Here is a 25,121-nt window from a genome sequence, read left to right as displayed (position 1 = left end):
ATCAGTCTACAATGCTTTTTTTATCAAGAGCTATATTACTTGATATATTGTGAATATAAGGAACAGCCAAGATATTTTCCCTTGACCTTTGCAGAGGGATATTTGTACCACATTCTTGAGCTTATACCCTGCTTCTTGAAATCATTATAAAGGTTAACAGTGCCTTTAGAAAAAGAAAAGGGGGAGTGGGGGAGTAACAGGCAGACCTATGGTCATATACACAAGTAATTCTGTTTACACTGCCTATTTTGAGCTAATCATCCTTGAATATATCTAGTTCAAGATTTTAAGCACCAGAGACATCTGTTTTAAATTACTTTTTTGCCACTCAAAGAAGAACACTTAGTTGGATCACTGCCGCCTTTATTTCTAGAGCTCTATATAGTTTTGCTTCATATATTTCTCAGCCAGGTGTACAGTATGCTTGCCATAGCATGAACATAGCTATCATGCAATTCAGCATGAGACGTAGCCATGGACACAAAATACTCACTGATTTTGAAGTTCACGTCTAGTAGGAATGTAAAACAAGTCCATACACTTTTCTTGGGACAAATCTATTCACACATTATACCCTATGCAATCTTACTAAAAAGTAAATGTGGTTTAAAACATTGGAGAAATTGTATCATTAAACAAATGACATGTTATAAACAGAAATACAATGTTGAGTTTGAAAAGTCCCCGGATTAACAACAAATACATTTTTATAGTAATCTGCTAAGTGAATTACCATGCAATCATTAAAATAATTAGGAAACTATCTTATTTTTCACTATTTCTGTTTTAGCATGCAGGAAGGTCTTTGACAGCAATTGATCCTATATCAAAATTGAATGTGTAATGAAACTCAGAATTTACTTCCTGTACACTGACTAAAGACTCTCAAATTGTGAGAGGTTATATTGAACAAAGGACAAAACCAATGGCTTTTCTTACTCATGCAAGAGGTAGTACCAAACCATGTTTTGCAACCAAGAGGAAGAACTCCTCAGTTAAGGAGTGAGGGCATGCACCCCTTCCTTAGATTTCATCCTTAGATTTGCTGAGACAAATCCTTTTTTTTCTTTTGTGAAAATGAGAAGAGTTGTTAATCCATGGGTCATGATGCAGTAGTGTATCAGCCGTTAGCAACTATGAGCATGATCATAAGCAGAAATGTAAATATTAAAGGACCTAAGCATGTTAACATTTAATAGCAGCAAAACTGGCCTTTGCTGAATGCCTGTGGTTCCTAAATATTGAGCACTGACATTTATGAGTCTCCTTATGAACGAAAACCTGAGTGAAAATTTCCAGGGATGTGTTAGTGAAAACCATGCCTAATTGCTCAGTCTTCCTGTTGAAAAAGCATTGACTCAAGCATTTTCACCTTGTTGTGAGCTGTACAACCTTATGTTCTTCTGAAGCCAAAATTTGGCATGAGGAAAATACAGAGATAATTCAATGAAATGAAATCTTGAAATGGTTTGTGAGCGTATTCCTATTTTATCCAGCTCTAGGTTCAAAGAAGAAAAGTTTTGCTTGGCTAGTGAGGTTATCCTCTTTCCTTCAAATTGGGTTCTAAAATAAAACTGAGACTAATGAACTAGCGATGTGGAAAAAATACTTGGAATCCAGATCACAATTTATTTCATTCCTTCGATTTAAAAAGAGTAATGATGGTTCATACCAGGGCATTTCCAACCCATTGTATTGATCAATTTTCATTAATTATTATGGGTATTATAATAGCACAGGAATATATGCTTCTTCTGTGCTAGCTGCTGTGCAAAGATGTAGTCAAAAATTTTCCAGCTCTCAAGAGATTTTACTCTTAAAAGGCCAGGCAAACTGATAATGCAGGAGTTATAGAGGGGTGAATGCCAGCAATTCAAGGTCAGTGTCAGTCTTTGGCTGGGATGTACAGATGACAAGAAAAGAGAGGTACCAATTAAACTGAATACATTTTTTTGAAAATAACATAGCTATAACCTTGAATGCACATTTAAAAAGAACTCTAAATATTTGCTTGACAGAAAGCTTTGATTGGCACAGTGTTTGCATTTGCAGGAACTATTGCATGCTGGATTATAGCACTTCAAAGAGTGGGACTCAGCTTTCAGTGTGAAATTCTGTGTACACACCCATTGTTAAGGCACATTTCTTCGAAAATTAATATCCTGCAGAAAAGTTGCAGATGAAAGAGATCTATTTAAATAGTTACTTGCCTTGAAAAAACATGGTACTGAACCTCATATTCTTTTCCTTCCCTCCTTCCTCTTCCTTTCTGATTATTTTCCTGGAGAACCAACAGGTGAAATCCCAACAGCAGGTAAATAATACATTTCTCTGGTATGTCTTATGGAAAGAATTAATGAACATACTAGTGTTGATGAATACATATTGTTCATCAACAATGAACAATGCTGACTGGTAAACTGACAGCATTGCAGCTACACAGTTCTCTATCAAAAACTGCTCTGATCAGCTGATTATGTTATTTTCACTGTCTTCTGCAGCAGGTTTTGGCAAGCTAGACACAGGTGATCAGCACTGAGCAAGCTAGTGTTAATCAGATAACACATGCACCAGAAGACATTGAAAAAAACGTTATTACAACTGGTTGGGCGATATGAAATGAAAATGAACAATTCAAAGGCAGCCTGCCAGTTTTCTGCTGTAGTCAACAGGGAATACTGAAATGGGCTCAGATGCCTGAAGCAATACACCTTACTTAATATCAGTCTGCCTTGTTGAATGGAGTCACAGACTAAATGTCTGTTTGCAGGCTGGGGAAAAGGATGCTGAAAGGAAAAAAAACACGTTCTAAGTGAATGTACAATCAGACAAAAATAAACTAAATAAAATAAATCAGAATCTACTGCTGCAGGACTTCAGAGTGGTCACATTTGGTGGTTCTAAAGGTCCGTCTAGCTCCATATCCTAGGGTTGGGGTTTTTTTTTTGTTTGCTTATTTGTTTCAGATGATTGAGATTCCTCCAGGAAAGAGGGTAAAAAGCAGGCAATAAGCAGAGGGCTCTTTCCCTGATGCATTTTGGAAACCAATAATTAGGGAATTCTGGCAGTAGTTAGAGAATTACAGAATTCTAGTGTCTGAAGCCTTTATCAGGAATTTTCAAACTACTCTGCAACCAGCAATATTCAGGCAATTTCCAGTGACTGTTCAGAAAGCTGAGAACTGCTACTACCACTAAGGGTAGCAGCTACTGTTGTAATATTAGATGCATTGTATACATGCCATAAGATACATTTACCACAGTTATTTTTCCAGGGAAATTACTAGGGCAATCTGTTTTGTGCAATGTACTTATGGCAAGAGCCCCATATTTCTGATGCCTGTCACTTAATATTGTTTCCTTGCAAACCTTTCTAGCCACGAAAAAAACAAGGACAGCTAAAGAAAAAGAAGGTACGAATTTACTCTGTGTGTGCATATATATGTAGAAGATCAAAATAAAAATAGTACGAGATTACAATTTTGCATGTATTGCTATTTGAAACAAGACCTAAAAGATCCGCGTTAATATTTAAAGAATAAATAGTATGTGAAAACTCTAGATAATGGTATACTCGGGATTCAGTCAATTTACCAGCCTTGAACTGTGTTACTTTTTCCTTGCTAGAAAAAACAACTGAGAAGAAACATCTGAAAGATGAAAAAAGCAAAGGTAATAAAGGGATGAAAATCTCTGCCAACAGCAATGAAAATGCAAACGTTAGTTTTTTTCATGGGATTGGAAAATGGAGCTTTGTTAGTTTTTCTATATATGTGCAAGTAAGCCAAAATGATGAAATTGTGTGCAAATCCCCAGTAATAGAATGTCTGATGTAGCATAAGTACATTGATAACAAGAAGCACTTTTTACATAAAATATACTTCACAGTCACTTACATTCCATCTTACCTGTGGGACACAACACTGCCTTGATTGTTTCCCTACAGTAATATGCAGTCAGGGAAATGGTTTCTGCTCTACCTCTGAAGGTAATTAATAGGAATAAGTTTCACTAATTTATTAAGTTAGTGGTTTAAGACATAAATGTCTTCTCTACTTTGGTTAAAGACAGTGACTTGCATATAAACATTGTATATTGAAGTCTTGGAATCTCAAAGGTTAACAGTTAGTTGTACTGGTGTAAGCTTGCTAACTACTGTCTAGAAGCAGTTTCCTTCTGAGAATTAGACATAAAATTAGACATTAGACATATTATTTATTAGACAAAATTTCTATGTTTAAATAATTTACTAGGAAAGTCATGCTTAAAAAAATCTGGTTTGTAGAGATTCCTGTCTGTGAGTTGTTTCCAAGAAACTAGCATGTTTCTTATTGAAATTTATTTAAATATTTTGGCCTGAAACTGAAGATTAACTTATCATCGATGTTTTGTTCTTTAGGAGTCCCGCCGGTAAAAGAAGCTTCACGACATCACAACCTGACAACAGGTACATGATTTTCCTTTACTGTAAAGGAACTTCCTTTTCCTTTCCAAAATTTTCCTTTTTATTTTTCATGCTTTGGTTGTGGTTTTTGTTTGGTTTTGATTTGGGTTTTTTTGTAAAGGAGATCACACTGCAATCTTTTCACATCTCTCATTCAAGTCTAGGGGCCAAGATGTGAGGCAAGCCAGGTAAATCGAACCCATAAATATTGTCCTTGTGGAGAATGATTTGCTCAAATGGTATTGCTTTACCACATTCCTAAACTCTTAAACATATATTCAGCTAATTACTTTATAAACCAAGTGGACTGTAATTAATTTGGCAGTGCATTGTTTATGGTCCTCATAGAAAATCTGTTCCATAATAAAACCAGATAAGGAGAAACATGTGGAATTTATTTTCTCACATTAATAAATATTGTCTCCCATCACAGTGTGCCCACGACCCCAAACACCCCTGAAAAAAAGTGAATAAAGTTAGGGCATCTTAGGAGGAGATTTCCCTTTATTGTATTATTGGTTAGCTCCATGTTTTTCATAGTTTATGGTAAAAATAAAAATATATTCCAGATTCTTGACTAGTATAAATTAATCTCCAGGACTTCAGTGGAACTGCACTGATTGATGACAGACAAGGACCAAAGTCTTTAATCTCAGCTATGAGGCATAACTGGTTTATACAGAAAATATGAAGTAAATATTAATATGGATCCTTCCAGTGCAATTTTGTTATCTTAAACTACTGAGGAAAAAATTTCACTCCTTATCATCTAGACTGTCTTGTATATGATTTTTTAACCTCTTTTACTATAAGTAGAATGCTTTATAGTCCTATATACATGATATAAAATGTGTAATATATGTGTAGTTATATGTATCTATGGATTTAGAAATATAGAATCATAGAATGGTTAGAGTTGGAAGGGAACTTAAAGATCATCGAGTTCCAACCCCCCTGCCGTGGGCAGGGATGCTTCCCACTACAGCAGGTTGCTCAAAGCCCCATCCAGCCTGGCCTTAAACACTTACAGGGATGGGGCATCCACAACTTCCCTGGGCATATCTATTTATCCATACATATAAACTCAAAATATCTGAATAATAATTTAAAAGTAGCGAAGTAGAAAACAAGTACAGAATAATCTGACATCAAGAAAGGCAAAATTCAAATTAAATGATAAGATCAAACATCCACACGTTAGCATATTTGTTTGTATGAAAATATTTGCACATGTGGCTCACAAGACTTTGTTGTGTAAGGGCAACTACATTTACATATAAGAATAGCTTAGCTTTTTTTTTTTTCACCTCTTTTATTAATCAGCAACACAGAGTTATAGAGTCAGATATAGTATTTAATTCCTCTTAATGATTCTGTTGCTAACTGACAGACACTGAAGGTAAAATCTATGCTAGCAAAAACTTATTACTAATTTATTAATATAGAACTCATATAGATCAAGTAGTGCTAATTACAATAAACAACCAGTAAGTTAAATCACATATTTTGCCAAGAGAGAAAAGAATTGTTTTATGGAGCAAAATTCCAAATTAATTGTAAAACGGGAATTCACTAAACTTGTCTGTCAGTGGACTTTTTCCTGCACAGCACACTCCTGCAAAGTTTACATCATTCAAAAATGTTACTGTAGCAGTACAGTACACTACAGTACAGTGTTACTGTAGCTTTCATTTACACTAATCGTTATGATTGGTTAATTTAATTCTACATTGTAATTGTACAATTATTCTTGACTGGATGTTTCCCAGATCATAAGCAGCTCTGTGCAAACAGTTCTTCATAACTGGCTCCGCAAACAGAACTTACTATGTAAATATTTTCAAACAATTTTTTGTCCACTAAAAAGAATAAGTTACTTTTCAGGTATCAAAGTGGTTTCTCTTTATGAATGTTATTCTTTGATATTTGCTTAAATTGATAATTTAAAAGTTGAGACCAAATCCTAGGTCACGTACACTTGAGTTGGAACTTGATAGCTTTTGCCCATTCTGTTTGCAGATGAAGCCAGTGCATTTTCCCCAGGGCATTGAATACTAATACTTTTTGCTGATAAATGGAAGTAGAAAAGGATTTACACATTCTGAGATAATCTAAAAATTTAAATAATAAATCTTCTTTCAGCTTTCAAAAGCTGAATAGAGTAGATTCCCGTGTTCTTAGATTTTGATCAGTCCTTCAACCTTTCCCTGATATTAAAGAGCAATCAGATAAAGAAAAATAAGCAGTTTAAAAAGCTGTATATATCTTCAATTTTAGAATGCTCCACATTTAAACAGAATTTTAAGCAGTACTGTACCTTTCATAAACAATGGTGATATATGCAGTAGACATTAAATGTCATTCCCCTGCAGTGCTGCAAGCAGTAACTTAGAATTCTTTCCCCTTCTTTCTCCTGTCCTAAATGTCAAAACTGACACTTGTACCCAGACTGAAACTTACCCCCACAAAAATGCGGAAATTCTTGGAACTCCTTTTTTTTTTTCCCTCTATCTTATAAAATAAATGTATTTGAAAACACACAGAAGCAGAGTTTTTGAGCCTTGGTGTAAAATTTGAGGAATGTACAAAATCAGCTCAGTGGTGAGCTGAATACCCTATATGAGCAGCAGGATGCTTTTATAAAAGTCCTAATTTGTTTCAAGGCTTATACTAGAGTATGAAAATCCAAATTAAGAAAAAGTTGATTATGTTTGTTGCAATTACCTTGTAACTGTACTCATAGCTGAAAACTCAGGAAACAATGTGTGTTGCATTTGTCATACTGCTGAAGAGGTTGCTGGTTTTAGTGTGCTGTTATCTAAGCCCACAGTTGTGCAAATGTGGCAGAAATACAGAGAGGGTGTGATGGAAGAGCATGAAAAGTGAGAAATAATGAGATTGATACTAATCCCATATCAATTTCTTTTTAAAATTAGAGAAACGTGTGGATTCTTCTCAAGGCCAAGAGAAATCAAACTAGTTATGCTAACTTCCATCTAAATAGATGTGTCCTGCATTCATCTACCCTCATACGTTATTAGAGGTGTAAAACTTTCTTGCACATGAGAGCTTCTATAATTACTGTCTAGTCAAAGAAGTTGTACCTCTGGGAAAACTAAAATAATTAATAAGCAGAGTTGGAACACCATTTATATGAACATACTCTGCTGGCACTTTTATGAAACAAAGCATTTCTCAGTTAGATTTCTCCTCTGCTTCCACAGTGATAGAGAGCAATACAGTTTCTCAGATTTTTTCTGGCATAAAGAGGAATCATTTCATCATATTATCAGCAAAGGATATTTAATGGAACATAGTGATCAGCACGTGAAAACCTCCATAACTTCAGTGTATGAATCCATTACACATCTGCATTAGCACATGGTGATTAGTTTATTACTGTAAAGTTGTTTTATTGCTTTGCACTTTCTATCTTCCTGTAATATATTTTCCAATGCAAAGGCGATTTCCAAATCTGCAAAAGCAGAAAGTTCTATTTAATGTGAGATTTGATATGAGCCATTTGAGACGCTATCAAGGATATTCCTCAGTGCTGGGAGAACATAAACTTGTTAGCAGTGCAGTATGTAAGACTTTTTCCTTGGATCATTATTTTGAAAGAGAATGAGACCACTTTCCTTTATTTTTCTCTTGGTTCCAAAGCATTTGAAGACTTTGGAGGAAAAGATGATCGTTTTCCTTTATTCTGAAGTTGTAGTTTTTGTCAGTTTCATTGAGTACAAACATATTGGTACTCTTCTATAAAACAGAAGCCTTGAACTACTTTAAAAGTAATGCACAACATTTAAAAGAGAAGGCAAGAGCTTCATCACTGCAGGACAGGTCGCTCTCATCTATAGATAGGTGAAGAACTGCAGATACTATATTTTCTACTCTCCCTGCTAACCAGACAGTCTGTGTATCCCAGATGTATGATGGTTCTAGCATTTTGTCAGCAATTTCTTCCAGAACTTTAGCTGCATGAGCTCATACTTCTGAAGCTGACTTTTTGAATGCAACTAGATCAAAGAAGCTGAACAATAACGTTGAGGAGATAAGATATTATGTCCTTTCTCAAAAATAGAAATATAGATCAAGGAAGGGACCATTAACTGTAACAGCTGTGTCTCTGAAAGTAATAATGAAAATAGTAGTAGAGATTCATCATTTTTTTCTCACCAGAATTCGACATTGAATCACTGATATTAATTTTATATTTTCTGAACATAAGGAAGTGTGCCATTAGCTGGAAAATAATAGAAGGAACTGGCACTCTGAGAAGTTTCAGAATCTTTTGTATAAGATCTGTGCTCATGCATGTACAAGATCTGTGTCTATGCGGGATATTCTCATTCAGTAAGATTTTCCAGGGTGCTCATCACTCTGCAGTACCAGCGCTCAGCATGAGAGCAGGATGAACTGTGCACTATTGGCTGCTTGCCGTGCACAACAGTCTCCCTTCTGTGGATACACGTGAATGTCTCAACATTTCATGTTTGTGAGAATTGTGAGGACCAAGACTGCACATGCAGGCTTTCCAACAACTTGGTGTTAATCACTCCGCTATTCTGAAGTTGACTTTTAAAGAAATACTTGGAGACTAAATCTCAGCAGGTTTGTCTAAGCAGAGACATGGAGGAATACTATGCATTAACAAGAGTTGTATGTTTAAAGAGCTCAGTTAAACAGTGCTAAATGCTCGAGTGGTCACTTATTAAGAACTAAGGTGACCTTGATTTAATTAATTTTAACCTATTTTGAAATTGAATTGATGAAAATTTTACTGAGGCTGCTTTAATTCTGAATGAGTGCCCACAATTTCATATGACTTAATTAATCCATTTTAAAGTTAACTTGAATTAATGTTCCTGATTGTTCCTAGATAGAAAAGCCATATAAGGGGAAAAGATTAGCCATATTGTGGTAGCTAGGTAAAACAAAAGCTTTATTGTCTGGTCTGTAGCTGATTAAATCTCACTGGAAAAATTCTTACAGATTGCAATAAGTCTTGAAAAGCAAACTGTAAATACACACCACAAATAAGAAAAATACATCAGATTTTATGTTAATTATAAGCTTATAGATAGCCTCTCAGCATAGTGACATTGTAATCTAAATTATGAATTACAGACATTCTATTTAAATACCCAAAGTGTAATTTTTATCTTTTGAAACAAAGAACTTTATGGGAGAATCTGGAAACACTTTGGGTTCCTGTTGCGTCTTCTATAGGAAGACATCTATCCTTAGCTCTAAACTAATCTTCTTTTTCACCTTTGGTTATATTTGGTAATTCCATTACCTTACCTTGAGTTTATTTGTTGTCAGGATTTGTTTACAATTAGGAATTATTCAATCAACTTTGCATTATGACAAGAGTCACTTGAACTCAAAGTCCACCTCCCCAGTAAGTAATCATACGTTTTCACAGTTACCCACACAGTGACAAAAGAAGGGTTGATTCAGTTCAGTTTCTAAGTAGCATCTAAATGTTACCTACATGTTAATAGCACTTGACTTTTACTAGCTCATTCTTCAAATTACTGAGAAACTTTTCTTATTATTATGCAAATCTTAGCTGTGCCACAACCATGAATAAACTTTACAGACCCAATTGACAGACTCTCATTTAAAAACTGTAAGTGATAAATCCTGAAGATTAACAAACAGAGAGAGTCCTTGCCAATCAACAGTGAAAACCACTATTACAAATACAAGGTCAGGCCCAAAACATTATTTTAGAAGATTTTAATGTCCCAAATAGTCTGTCAAAGAGGTTCCATAAAGCTTAAGTTTTCTACATCCATAATGCACCTTGCCATGCAAGCACAGAATTTTTTGCCCCCACATCCCTGTTTTTAAAACAGGGAAAACTGCTGGCCTACTGCCCAGTTCCTAAAAAAACTTCATTTGGATCCAGAAACTGGATTAAAAATTCATGTCTGCCAGACCTGCTTTGAGAACAATTAACTCATCAGCAACACCAAGCCCTTGACAAAATGCAGTTGTAATTACTTTGTTTTTAAAATGGAAGTGGCGGTGATATTTTCTCTATACCTGTGTAGCCATTGTGTACTCTCCAAGGGATTTAGCTGATGCTCTTTCAGAGCCCTCTTCACCTGGAAAGATTCAACTTTATACCTTCCACTTCCCAGGAGGGCACTAGGGCTACTGAGTTACAGAATAATATGGGTGGAACACCAGCTGCCTGTTCCTCTTGAATTTGCAGAATTCCAGACCCATTAATACAAGAGTCAATGGTACTGGAGATTAATAGACAAGCTTTATCAATTTGATATAAAGGTCTGTTTCTGCTTCAGAAGCCTCTTTAGATAAAAATACTTCAAAGTGATTACTGGGTAAAATTTAGAAATAATTATTGACTAATTCTTATGCTATGAGGCTCATCTAGTGGTGTACGTGGCTAGCTCTCGTGGCTCATGCACATGTAGAGCACTAAGTTTAATATCTGGACAGATTTGCAGTCCATAATGGAGGGATATTTCCTGATATCATTGGAGACCTGGTTTGTGAACATGACTTCAAATGTAGGCACTGTCATTCAGCCTAAATCTTTTTGAAACTGTGCAAAGTCCACTCTAAATCTTGGTCCACAAACATCTCCCATTGTACTTGATAATGTGCCCTCTGAGCTTAGAATTTACATCAAAAGGGAACAAGCAAAATTCTACCAGGGAATACTCTAAGGGAAAAACTCAAGAGTTCTGTGAGAGGTTCCAGACATAAAGAAGGATGTTCGGAAAAAAAGTTAATTGGAGGATGAGCAAAAGTTGAAAACGGACAAGGTAATCAAAAGTTGGGTTTTTTTATAATTAATTAATTCATTGATTACTTCTTATGTTAAGTCTAAAATTGGTTTGCCTAGCAAATTATTAGAGAAAAGCTTATTTGTCTATAAATATAGGGATAAATTGGTCTAACTAAACAACATATGAGGGTCACAGCATATGGAAAAGAAGACTATGAAAAAAATACATTATTGAGCATGCTGGTTTAGATCCAGTAATGAAAATCTGATTTGCCTAACTTTGCAAAATGAATCCAATTAGTAATGTTATTTATGCCTGTTGGACAATGATTTCATTCCCTTTCTCTTAACTGGGTCAAAACATTTTGCTAAAATTAAACTAAGTGGCTCCAGGCATTTATAAATGTGTACTAAATTTGTGCCAAGTCAAATGAAAAAAAAAAAAAATCTCAGTATAAAGCTCTGAATGATTTTGCCACAAATTAAATACAATATCTAGTATCTAAATACTTCTCATTGTTAAGTTGGTTTTGCCCTTTAGTTTGACTGGTATATCTTCTTAAATTTTTTTGCACACTGAAAAAAAAAGAAAAAAAAAAAAGAGAAGAAAAGTACATATTATGTATTTCCATGACATATCTTGTGGAAGCAAAGTTCTGTACAAAATGTAATTCTTCAATGGTTTTTTGACTCAGAGGTTATTTATCTTTGTTTCAGATAAATGACCATTTCTTAAAATCCCTCTTGAACTTTAGAAAAGTAATTCCTCCAGTGCTGTATTCCTTCTCTTCTTGTGGTGACATTGCTTAGAGGACAGAGCAACTGTCTTAATTTTTTATCAACATAGATTTTGTTTTTTAACATTTACCAACTGAAAAACAGGCAGCCTGATGTTGGAGTGAGTTCATGATTCCAGGCTGTCATCAGTATAGTAAAATCCAGCAGACAAATGGCAATTATGTGATGCAATTCTTAATTAGCGAGACCAGAACTGACAGCAGATGCTGTGAAATATTTTTAAGTAGCCAGCCTATTGAGCTCCTACGGTTTCTTTCTCTTTTTCCTTGTTCCTAGAACTGTGCAAATTCAGAGTGAGGAAGACATTCTAATTTAGCTTCACCTTTCATTGTAAGTAGCACACAGGCACAGATTTGATCCTCCTAATCATAGGGACTTAAATAAGGGCATATATTCACAAGTTCTATGGTGAGTGAGAGAGGAACTTCTCCAATGGGTTATTCATCCCTTCAAAATCTGAATTGCCTCCTAACATTACTTCATGTGGCTAGAGCTGAACTCAGAAGGTAGTGCCTCCAGTGTCTGATGTCAAGGAGGATGAATTTGGACCTATCAGGGCTTGTCGGTAGCATAGTTCAAGTACCCTCTCTTCCCTGAGATTTTACTGTCATAAAGAAGTGCTGCTGCTCCTAGCATAGAAGTTCTCACTGAAGAAGAGAAATGTGTACACAAAAAGCTACGTGCATCAAAAAAAACCCTTTATTTAATAAAGATTTCAGTTATAATGATAACCAAAATGAAGAAAGCACTGACATCATTCAAACATCAGCTTCACTTTCATTAGTTGCTTAACTGCCTTATCATTCACTGTTCCCGTCCCTTCTCTTCCCTTTCCCTCCCCTTCCCTCTTATCTCTATCCCATGCCTTCACAGCTGAATAAATATTTGGTATTAACTTCCAGTTATTTGGTATCCATTCTTGTTAACAGAATAAGATTGCTTTTACCTTCTTCAGCTTTTGTCTGCATTAATGTGTTCATATCTAAATTTTAAACCAATCTTTTAGTGTCAGTTCATTAGAAACAATGATTTTAATGCAATATGTTGTAATTACATTAGTTGAACATGCTGGCCGTAGGAATGAGTCGACAGAGACCATGTCACGTCAACATGCCTAAGGTACATGATCAGCACACAGCTCATCCTATCAAGATATTGTCATTGTTAAGCAATTGCAATAAGATACAATTCTATATTGCTGCCCACTAAATATCACTGTAGTCTCTACTTACCATTGCAGACCGTGAGAAAATCCAATGGACATTAACAGACTTTGGATCAGGTCTGCATTAATTTTTGGTCCCTCTTAAATATCATTCCTTGAATGATTCATTCGTTTGCTCCTATGTTTCACTAAGAAAATACATAATGCCAGTACCAGACTCCTTTGAAAGCTCAACGTTAGCAAAGTTGTAAAGCCTGTGTACCCTGATCATTGCTATGCTTTGCTGGGAGTGTCTGTATTACCACGTATGTGTCGCACTGTTACATCTTGCATGGTTTTACTGTTTAACAAAAAGAATATTTTAATGAATTTTGGGGGAATATCACACCTTGGAGATATTCTCAGTTATGTGAGAGTTACATGGTTTGTGTGCAGTGACCGTAATATGGAATATAACACTTTTCTCTAAACATACAGCTTATTTATCCATTAAGCCTTCTTACTAGACAATGCAAGAGCCAGTTAGCAAACTACAGATTTCTTTTTCTCCCTTAAATGATTGTTAGGTGTCATCCATCACATTCAAGCGAAAAGACAGAAATAATAAATTTCACGTTGTATTGCAGAAATCACTTTTATTAGAATGAAGATCTCACTCATTGAGCTTTGTTGTTATGTTTCAAAAAGAGCACTGATTTTGATAAGTAACGAATCATAACTGTTTTTTTTTTTAACCGTGTCTGGTCTTTGGATCTTACACGTTTTTTACTGTGATGGTTCTCTCCACTTTTAATGACAACAAATATGACCAGAGTGACCTTCTAGTACTATTGATTGAATACCTTTGCAATACATTTTATACTAAGAAAGTGTTATTAAAAACATGTACTACTGACTTTGTACTGATACTATTTTTGTCCCACTAATTTAAACAGCGATAAAGTCTGGGTTCTTTTGTGTAGTTAGCAACCTTTCTGAGTGAATTGGGACCACAGACAGTCAAGAAATGGAACAATCTTCTGGGTGATTTTTGCTCACTGTTGAACCTTATTTTTGAGAGAAGGTGTTTTATTCTTTTAAATTATAACTATTTTATGTTCTCCAGACCTTGCATTTCCACGATGCTTTAAAAGGAGCTGTTAAGGATAACATGCGATCTGAGTTTTCATGGCTGTAATAACAATGTTGCTACTAGTATTTAACTCTGTCAAACACCTTTAGTACTTTTTAATTAAATAACTTATTGTCTGACAGTTCCCCTGATAAAACGGATGTGAAAACTTTGGTGTTTGCAAAGATGAACAATTAATTACATTATATCACAGACAATTTGAAAGTAGCTTTAAGAGCCACTTTCTGACCATTCTTCATTTTCTTTCCTTATTCAAGACACAAAATAAGACGTGAAAGAAGCATCCTCATGGGACAATTCCTTTCTTCCCTTCACTGTCTACACATTGTATATACAATACTAGAAACATGTCATTTCAAAAGGATGGTTTAGATATATAGAATTGATTTAAAGTGATAGTGATATTTCTTGTAGATGTGTAATGGACATATAAGAATTTACTCCTCTTCCTTTCCTCCCTCCTCTTTCCTATTAAGAATTTTACTTCCTGAGAATGGCAGTAGTGTGACTGTACAGCATGCTAAATAATAAGAAAGGAGTTGAAAAATATATATATATATATATATAAAAAGAATTAAATTTTTGAAGCAAACTGTGTTGTTTTGAATAGCCAGTATCTAAACATGAACCATATCATGAATTCAAGAAAACAGGCCCTCAGCATTCAGCTTTGCTATTCAGAAAAATGGGATTTAATTAAATGTCAGCTACACAGTGCAGCTAAGCACAAAGACTTATATACTTGCATTAGAAAGTGTGAGGGCAAAATGTAATATTTAGCAAGGATTCCACACTACTTCTCTTCCCCATCTGCCCCTGTGCTTTCTCTGGTCAGTTTGTCATAGTGTAATTCTACTGAAAAGTTAAGGGAAAGAGTTCAAATTGTTTGACAAGGAAAGAAGCAGAGCAAGGGGGAAAATACCTGCTTCTCTTCCTCACCCTCTGTAAGTATAAAAAAGGTCAGCTCCCTTGTCATTGGAACAAGTTTTCTTTGGTCTTGCGTGGTTCAGTTTTGATTGCTGAACCAAAGCACAGTGTGTGCATTCCTGAGAAGCAATCAGAAAGAAATGAGTGAAATTGTTAATACTTTCCTCTTACTTATAATTTCTTAGTAATTAGTTGTTTCTAATGCTGTGATTGCTTGAATTTTTGTGCTTTGTTGCATTCTATTAGGAAAGCCTCTAAGTGAAGAAATTTTATTCAAACTAGAAAACATCAGTAATAAAAATTGTTTCCTTAAATATTCTCTGTAATTTTTCCCTAATAACCAAACTTTTATTGCTAAAAGCTATTGCTTTTTAATGAATATTTTATTTGGTAACTTGCCTTAAAAACAGCTATTGAGCCTTGTAGAAATGGGACTTTAGCCATTATGACAAATAAACAGGTTTACATTTACATTCTTTAGGATCAGTAAATTTTATTCCCCTCTGAATTTTCTACCCCTTCTCCTTACAAGATTAATTTTTTAAAAGCCTATAGTGCAAAAATACATTTATTTGTTTGTTTGGATCACCATAATTCCTTACACAAAACTCCCATTAATTGCTTGAGTAGACACTTGAATGGTAGTTTGGCACTCTGAATGGTAGAAAACTACGCCTAATTAGTGTTCTTTAAAATGATACTAAGTTATATTAACTCAGAGGAAGCTTTCCTGAAAATTATCACAAGGTCCCTGGACATCCTTGGATTTAAATATGTTCCCAATTAAACTGCATACATCTAAAGGAGGAAATGAAAAATTATTTTCCTCTTTAGCCCCTGAACTACCAGTTCCCAAACAGACATGCTGCTTAAGTGAAGCTAGACCCTGTCATCTTTTTGAAATTGTGGATCAATGCATTAGAAGCCAAACTCTTTTCCAGTGTCTCAGCACCTTGAATTTTACAGTCCATCACGTCTCTAAGGATGCAGTACTCTATATTCATCAGTTTTCTTGAAGAACTTCTTCAGCTAATTGAGCATCGAAACAATTCCAAAATAAGACTGCATAGCATATAAGGGTCTATTACAGCATAAATATGCAGGATGAGAATGAACAAGTCAGTGCTTACCTAGCGCTGAGTTTTATAGTGTCTCTTCCACTAGAAGGTTCATTTAATTAGCTGACAGAGGCTTAATAGTCTCTGTCCTGGTGACTGAGTTTCTCATGAAAATCTTTCCCCGTCCAGATTTGTCACAGAAGGGGACCCCGGTAGAGGATGCCTCTATTCCCTTTGTATGGAAGGTTCTTCTGGTGATGTATTCAGATTTAAAACTCCTCTCTTTCCCAGCAATTCCTTAATCCTTCTCTCAGCCACAAGAAGGTTTGGATCTTATTGTAACTTCATCAGTGTTTGCTTTCTCATGCTTTGGAAATGTAAATGGCTGAGTGTGAACCTTTCTGCTCAGATAGTAAATAAAGACTGTTAACCAATATAAGCCACCATAAGGCAAAAAACTGTAACCACCTGTTAAGCAATATTCAAACCTGAGAGTGAAGCTTTCTCACACATTGCTTCTAATGTTATATACAGATTCACAGAAATTGATGATTTATGCCATATACAGATGGAATTAACTCTTCACTGCCTTTGTCAGGGATGAGACACAGAGTAATCAATCCATTTGGGACGGTAAAGGACTTGTGGATGACACCATAATAGTATCTGTAGAGGATATGAGAGTTGTGGATGCTTTGAAAGTTAGACTTGATTCTGGGATGTGTTTGGACTTCAGTGTGCCGGTCTGCTGGTTCTCAGCCAAGTCAGTTCTGTTGGTATTTTTGCAATATGTAAATATGTGGAAATGGAACATTATCTAAAATCTCTGTTTTACTGTTCCAGCAATCTTATGGCTTTGGGGTTCTCTTTGTTCTCTAGTGTCTTGTCCTTTACTGGGACTTGTGTCAGCTAGTTGCCTTTTACCTGTTACCTGTTACCTTTTTCATTCGATACACTTAATGAGAACAACTAACAACAAATAGTATGTAATTTGCATTCTAGCTCTTTAAGTGATAAAAACAACCTCAAATCTTTGAACAACTATGGCAATTAGGAGAGATGCCCAAGGACTGGCAAAAAGCAAATGTTGCTCCTGTCTTGAAAAAGGTTGAGAAGAAGGACCCAGGGAAATACTACACCTTGGAATGTGATGGAGCAGCTAATCTTGGAAACCATTGACAGGCACATGAAGGACAAGAGGTTGACCAGGAATAGTCAGCATGGATTTACAAAGTCATGCTTGACCAACCTGATAACCTTCTTTGATGAAATGACTGGCTTTGTTGACAAGCGGAGAGCAGTGGATATTGTTGACCTTGACATCAGTAAGGTTTTTGGCACTGTCTCCCATAGGATGCTCATAGAGAAGCTGATGAAATATGGGCTAGATGAGCAGACAGTGAGGTGGATTGAAAACTGGCTAAACTGCCAGGCCCAGAGGGTGATGATCAGCAGCAGCAACTCTAGCTGGAGCTCAGTAACTGGTGGAGTAACCCAGGGGTCAATACTGGTTCCATTTATCATCTTCATTAGTGACCTGGATGATGCAGCAGTGTGTACCCCCCAGCAAGTTTACAGATGAATGCTAGGGTGAATGGCTGATACACAAGAGAGTAGTGTTGCCATCCAGAGGGACCTCGCTAGGCTGGTTTCACCCATCTACTAAAGAATTGAAAGAAAGAGGAGAACTCCTCACATTTCTTGAAACCTGCCCGCTGTGTGAGATGCATGTCACTTAGAGATCAAGAGCACACATAAACTCCATGGAATATCTGTATAATTTATTGCCAATCTATGGAATGTATTTAGCGTCTCCTCTTGACCAGCCCTAAACAGATTTACACAAACCTTGAATCCGGGGGTTTCATTTGTTTCTCTGCTTTCTGGAACTCATCTTGGCTTGACTGCTTTCTATCCAGGCAAAAAGATGTTTAAAAGATTTCTCTCTTTTTGTGATGGAAAAAAGTGTCCATTCCTTTCACAAAATGAAAAACAAAGAAGCAAATACCCCCTCCTCCAGCCTTTCAGAAATGAATTTGTCTCAGGTATCAGACGTCCTTATATAACAGTATTAGTTACAATTTGTTAAAAAACCATCTCTACGCTTTTCCAGCATTGACTTTTTTTGTTTGCTCAGTAGTAGTCATAAGGGAAATTTATGTAATTCTATGAATTCTCATAAACTACATCCTAAGCAAAAGCATAAGGCCAGGTATAAGGCTTTTTTTGTCTCAGCTAAGCTGACAAAAGACGTATAGTGTTAAACCACATATTTTGCTCTTAGTGTTCATCTTTTTTTGGTAACATTTGCCCTGAAGATATGAGACAATACATTCAAAGTGAGAAACCAGTTTAAAAGACACATTCTGTATTTGCATTGAATGTGGGAATTACAAGGGCAGAATGGGATGTATTTGTAGTCTTATTTGCATGCCAAAATTCAAATTGTTCTTCTGACTATAGTTTGTATCATAGCACTGCTGCAGACTCTGATACAGACACAGTTCCAAAGATGTTGGTATTTTTTGAATGAAGTTATCTGCATGTTTTACAGCTGAGGTTTGCATGATAAAGCAGCCTAAGAAGGGCAACCTGAAAGGGAAATGGTGAAAAAACACATAGCAAAAAGTGTCACTGTGAAAGCATTTCCTCCTCTATAGACTTACTATATGGGCAGCTGACTGTTTTGCTTAACAAGTTAGAATATGCTAAAGACAGACCATTCAGGTTACAGAAAGTTCAAATCTCATCAGCAATAAAGAAGAAAGACAACATATGAGATACTTACCAGAAAATAAATAATTAAATAATAAAAATAAAAAAGACAATCGGTGATTTTAGAATGATTATCAGATAACACCTCCAGAAAACACTGTGGTGTCAGGCATGTTATAATTACAAGACATAAGCATGTTTAAAATGCTTGTAAGTATGTAGCTATATAAACTAGTATGTATCAGGACTTTGTGAATGTATGTAAAGAAAAAGAGATAACTTTTTCATTCTGTTTGCATGTAATATGCAGGGGAGCTGAATCATTTTTATTACCCTTAAGTGAACTTATTTATTGGGGCTAGCAAGTGCATGGTGCTCTGCTTGCCTTCTTCACAAAAAAGAGAGAGCCATTGACTTTTTTATTTTCATTTTTATATTCATAAGAGGAATACGCAGAAATAATTTACATTTAAACAGAGAAAGGTGAGTTTTTAATTGGTAGATTTCTTCCTCTAAGGTATTTCTCTTTATCAAACTGGCACCCACAGAGAGTAAATTTAGGGGACTGTGTGTTCGGTTGTAGGTTTTTTTAGAAGAAGATCCGATTGAGAAATCTCTGACGTAGTACTTTTGTAGGAAAATATTGTTTTTAATCATAGCAGGTCTTGTGGAAATATACTCCACTTTCAAGTGTGTTTTTTAAATAACAAAGATTAACCTTTGCGTGAGTCAGTCAAGATGACCACAGAGGATAATAAAACTGGATTGAATATACAAGCATTGCTGAAACACTGCTCTGTGTTCCACCATTCACTGTGACTTGACAGTCAACAAATAAACCCTGCACCTCAGTTTATAACACAGGGAGCCCTGGAGTCCATCTCCATTTAGAACTGTCACAGGGAACAGCTAATTTTTTTTTAATATGGAATGAACAGCAGAGGAAAGAAAAAGGCATCAGAAAATCAATTGCATGAAAACAAACTTTTTTCAGATGCCAACATTCCTCCAATCATTTTCCCAAACACATAACTGACTAATAGTTATCTGTTAAAATCTTATCAATGTTAATCTCAGAGTGCAAAACTCAGCTTTTGGAACAAATTAGGTCAATTCCATATGTACTGAAGTACATTTTTCTGAAAGCTTTTAAAACATAATGGAAAAAATCTGTGACTACACAGGCTAGTGCTCAAAAATCAAAAGGGAGAAAAGCTCCCTGATTGTGAAAGACTATGAAAGAGGTACTGCCATTTATTCATTTATTCAGAATAAAAGATAATTAATTTGAAACCTAATAAAATATGTCATTATCACTATTAGATATGATTTCTTCTGGAACACCTCAATATATCTGAAAGTGGCTGTGAAATATAAAATCAGAAAAAATATATGTGAGTTCTAGGGACTTCCTTTCAGGTATCCCAAAATGCAAATATTCTGGAAGAAGTAGGACTATAACATCGAGAGGAATAATGGATTTAAATGTGAAATTGTCAATAATTTCTAATCTTATGCTACATATATGTCTCATTGAGTCTTTTAGCTAAAATCTTGTTGATATGTGGAACCTGGCTTGTGATCACACTAGAGATTCCTGGTATAACTCACTTAATGGAAATGAAATCACACAGATGTTTTCTGGAAGAACATGGAATAGACTCATGGCCCCAGTTTGGAAGCCATAAACATTAACCGCCTCTTCCTTGTTTTCCTAGCTCCTGTCCGCTACTTTCAATGTGTCTTCCTAAATGGACCTAATGGATTTGGACTGCAATTTCCCACTAATCACCCTTCAAACAAGGAAGAAAAGAATCACTCAAAGACTTCCAAGAGAAAGACAAGGAAACCAGGGCAGTAGAGAGACTAAATCCTGTGATTGCTCACATTTTGCACTTTATCTTTTCTACTAAGGTCCACAGTAGTTACAGTGGTACTTGTCATTGCAAGAATGTGATCCACTTGGAAACATGTACCTGGAAAAAGTTTCCATGGGGCAGAGGCAAAACAAGCAGTAATGAACTGTGTTTGACAAAGGTAGAAATATAAAAGTGCCCCATTCCTCATGGAAAGGTTGCAATGTTAACAGAGCATTGGCCTGATGGTGTGTGTGAGCATGTGCGTGTGTGTGTGTGTGTTTTCCTGCCTCTTTTGCTCTTCTTGTTTTTCTTTACCTACCTGCTCAGCATTGAAGTGAGTCTGTTTTCCATTTAATCTTATCTAGGGAGTGAAAGGTTGAATATAGCTCTTATATCAGCAAGATTGCAAGACTACCTGCAATCCTAAATCATTTCTTCTTAAGGTTCAATCAAACTGCTGACAGGAAAAAGCCTCGCTAAGTCATGAAAATGTGCTCTGTGACTGGTGCTGTTTTTATGTCTCATTGACCAGTGTAGCCTGAAGCTCACACTTGCGCTGAGCAGCTCAATATACTATCAGTACGTTGACTCCGCAAGTCATGTTAATGATGAATATTTCTATTTAACTCGAAGCAGTAGAAGCATGGTCTGTTTGCCCTGCCTGTTGGTGAAATACAATCTCTTCAGTTTCTAAAGCCCAAAGTGAGCAGAAAAAATGAAACAACACAGCAAAGGTGAGGAAAACCAGTGTTTCACCAACATGGAGGTCCCGAGAAATAAATTAAATCATTTTAGTACTTCTACTTTTCTTCTGTGAGTAAATCAGGTTGACTTGCAGTGAAGATGATGTAAATGGAGAATATATCAGCCAACCATTTTTTATTAGCATGTCAGATGAAAAGCTATGATGTTAGATGCCACTCATGAAACTAATGCAACCCAAATCTCCAGTAGGTAAACATGCCAATTTGATGCAATCTCAGATCAAAAAAAAAAAAACAAACCACCAACAAAAAAAACACCAAAACAACAACAACAACAACAAAACCAAAAAAAACCCAAAGCAAACAAACAAACCAACCAACAAACAGGAGCATATGAAATAATCCGGGTAGCTGATTTTACTAGATGAAACGAAAGGACTTCTCACAGCGCACTACTGTTGATATCTTATAGAGGAGAACTGGAAGTAGATGTGCCAATCCTCAACCTTGTTTTGTGCATTTCTGTAGAAATAATGGAATGGTTGCCTTAAGAAAGAGATGGGATAACATTTGACACATGTGAACGAACATGTTTGAAAACTGCTATCTCAGTTGTCTGTATGTCTGGCATTGTAAATAATCATATGTTTTTGCAAGCTGCTATTTGTTTGTATTTCATTACTATATTTTTGCATTTAATCTGTGAAAAGTACAGCAGTGATCTTAGTTATATAGTTACCTGGTGAAGTAGCATGGTGCTCTTTGTACAACCCGGCTACTTGTAGAGTCTGATCACACCAGTAACTATATACTGCTTTTTCATTTTTAGCATAGTTCAAGATAACATCAGCCCCTTTCCCCACTCTCTCTTCCTGCCAACCTATTCTTACCTTAATCAAATAATTGACTCACACGAGTTTTGGACAACTGGGTTTTTGACAGGTTAATGCAATTCAGAAAGTTTTGTTGTTACACTGCTGGGTCAGGTTGGTACTCTCTGATCATGGCCTAATGTGAACTGGATTTTTGGCCTTAATGCGCTCTCTAATTGCACACATCCTGTGCTGCGAAAACTGTCATTGGTTTCTGGAAAGAGGTAGGAATTGGTCCTGCCCTAGGACCTCTTACCACATAGGAGTACACTGCAGATAAATGTGTTCATGGTGAATGCCTCCATTGCCTCTGTGAAATCTGCTCTGGAGATAGAGCTGTCAACAGAGTAATAGAGTAACAGAGTTTCATGGTGAAATGACAATTTTTCATTTTCTTTCAGTGGGCCTTTTTATATTTCCAGTTACTTTTTTCCTTCCCAATTTGTGATTTTGTATATACTATTATGGATGTTATTCTCCTGGGTTTTTACTGTGAAACCTGTCTTAAAAGATTATAACTTTCTGAAAATCAGTTAATTTAATTCAAGACTATATCTAATTCTAATAATCTGCATAAAATTCTAATATACTAAAAACTGTTATTTTTTTCAGCTTCTTTTGGCAAAATAAATTTTGTTCATTATAGATAGCCTTAATCCTTTCTTCCCAATTGAGTTGGGAGATGACAAAAATATGTTCCAGATCTCATTTCCATAATGTTTCAACTAGATAGCTGAAAACTTTGGAAATATAAACAATTTATGTCATTGAATAAGTGATATAAAACCAGTCATTTATTGTTGTTTCCTAATCTCAGTCACTGCCTCTAAGAACAGAAGAAATAGATCCACTCTCAAAGTGGCAAGCATTTTTCTCTTTAAATCCACCTGGAAACTTTAAAAAAAATTACTTGAATTGCATGGGTTTACTCAAATTAGCCTGAAATATTGCAATATCATATGCTGATTGTTATCCATTTGGAAAATAAAGAATATAAACCTTGTTCCAATGGCTGTAGTATGTTTTCCTGTGAATCCAAAAGTGGAGGAAAAGTGTTTACAGACATAAGTTTTCTATCCCTGTTAAGTATATACAAATTTCTGAATATAAACATGCGGCATTTCTCACAATTAGGCTGGAAAAATGAATCATTTGGCATTGTATTTATTCCTAATGAGCTTTTTGCAATGCTTAGCTAGTCTTTTTACACACTTTGTGGATTACACTCTGACATATGAAAAGCTAAATGGTTACTGCAGTCATTCAAGTTAGGTTTTCATCTGTGCCAAAATCACCTATGTTCGTCTAAATGGTCACTTAAAATACAACGGCACAACCAGAACAGACAAACCTGTAATCTCCAATGACTAGTCTGTAGTCCAGACAATTGGGAAAATGACCACCAAGAAACTGAGAGAGTGAAAATGATTTCCTGCACTCCCCGCCCAGGATCTATGCCTTACCTATATCAGCAGTTGCTAGGACAGGTGAGCTGCTGCAGGAACCAGAGAGCAGCCTGAAGATGGCAGAGCTGCCATTGCACAGCTCTGCCTTAGGGCTCGTAGCCCTTTGCCCTGTGGAGTTTGGTGAACCTGCCCACGTGGGAGATTTGTCACTCAGCACTTAGATTGGGCAGGTAGATCGGCTTTTCTAATCCCTTCTTCCTGAGAAAGTCCACCTTTCCTGAAGTCAGCAGGAACAGAAAATTTCCAGCAACTCTGAAAATCAAGACTTGGCCAAGCCCAATGAGATCCATTTTGCACTGCTCAAGCAGGAGCTCTGCTTGCCCCAGAGCTGCCTGCTCTCACCAGTCCAGCCCATGGCCTCTGACTGAGCCCTCAGTCCACGCTGGGTGTTTCACACTCCTACCCACGCCGCAGCTGGGGTCCAGTTTTGTCCATCTTAAAACCTTCCAGCAAGCGGGACCTGTTCTCAATGGCTCATTCCTATAGCTCCAGTTGCTGACACATTTATGAGTAAATTTTGCCTGGGTTTGATTTATCCACGACAAGTAATCAGCCTGCCTGTCTTTTTCTCGACCCACAAGCTTTCTCGTTCCTATTCTTCCTACTTTCTTCCCCTGAGGGGCGAAGTGATCGAGCGGCTGGGTGGGAGTTCAACCATTAGCCAAGGCTAACCCACCACAGCTCTTGTTACACAGATCCTATACACCCCCCACTAAATGGCAACAAATTCCTATTTAGGGGTCCTACATTTAGGGGTCCTACATTTAGGGGTTCCACTTAGAACATACATAACTTGTACATTGCTGCAAAGATTTATCCCATCAATCCCCAACTCTAGAACTGCACTGTTATTTTTTTTATACACAGCCATTTACTACTTAATATAGTCTAGTTTAGATGCCAGATTCCCTACGGAAAAACTCTGTAACACTGTGCTTTAATCCAACATAATACGAGAAGAGCAATAAGCACAGTTGCAGAGGCATGTCTTTATCTACCAGGACATAGGCACTCAGGAGAGAAGCTGAAAGACTCTTCCCTTTCCTATCTTACTTAATGGTCTACTTCCACTTCAGCATCCCACTGTATAATCCATTCAGTATAGTGAGAAATGAGTGAAAGACTTACTCCCTTAGGGAGAACACTGGTTGTTTAAGCTGCTTTAGACTTAAGACAGTCAGCTGCTGACTGCCCGCAGTTAAATACCATCAAT

General features: G+C 36.2%; 1 protein-coding gene across 1 annotated transcript in view; it reads left to right on the top strand.

Annotated features, from left to right (window-relative positions):
- The window catches only part of TRDN (triadin), a 217,612-nt gene extending 195,760 nt beyond the window's left edge, over positions 1-21,852 (top strand). Inside the window, exons 35-39 of the mRNA XM_074151019.1 lie at positions 2,288-2,314; positions 3,377-3,412; positions 3,627-3,671; positions 4,399-4,446; positions 20,726-21,852. Coding sequence (XP_074007120.1) covers positions 2,288-2,314; positions 3,377-3,412; positions 3,627-3,671; positions 4,399-4,446; positions 20,726-20,868 — 299 coding nt within the window. The 3' untranslated portion in view covers positions 20,869-21,852. The remainder of the gene's footprint in view (positions 1-2,287; positions 2,315-3,376; positions 3,413-3,626; positions 3,672-4,398; positions 4,447-20,725) is intronic.
- The last annotated feature ends 3,269 nt before the right edge of the window (positions 21,853-25,121 follow it).

This window comes from Numenius arquata, chromosome 7 (genome assembly GCF_964106895.1).
Source record: "Numenius arquata chromosome 7, bNumArq3.hap1.1, whole genome shotgun sequence".
NCBI lineage: Eukaryota > Metazoa > Chordata > Aves > Charadriiformes > Scolopacidae > Numenius > Numenius arquata.
This window is presented reverse-complemented; position numbering and strand designations above follow the sequence as displayed.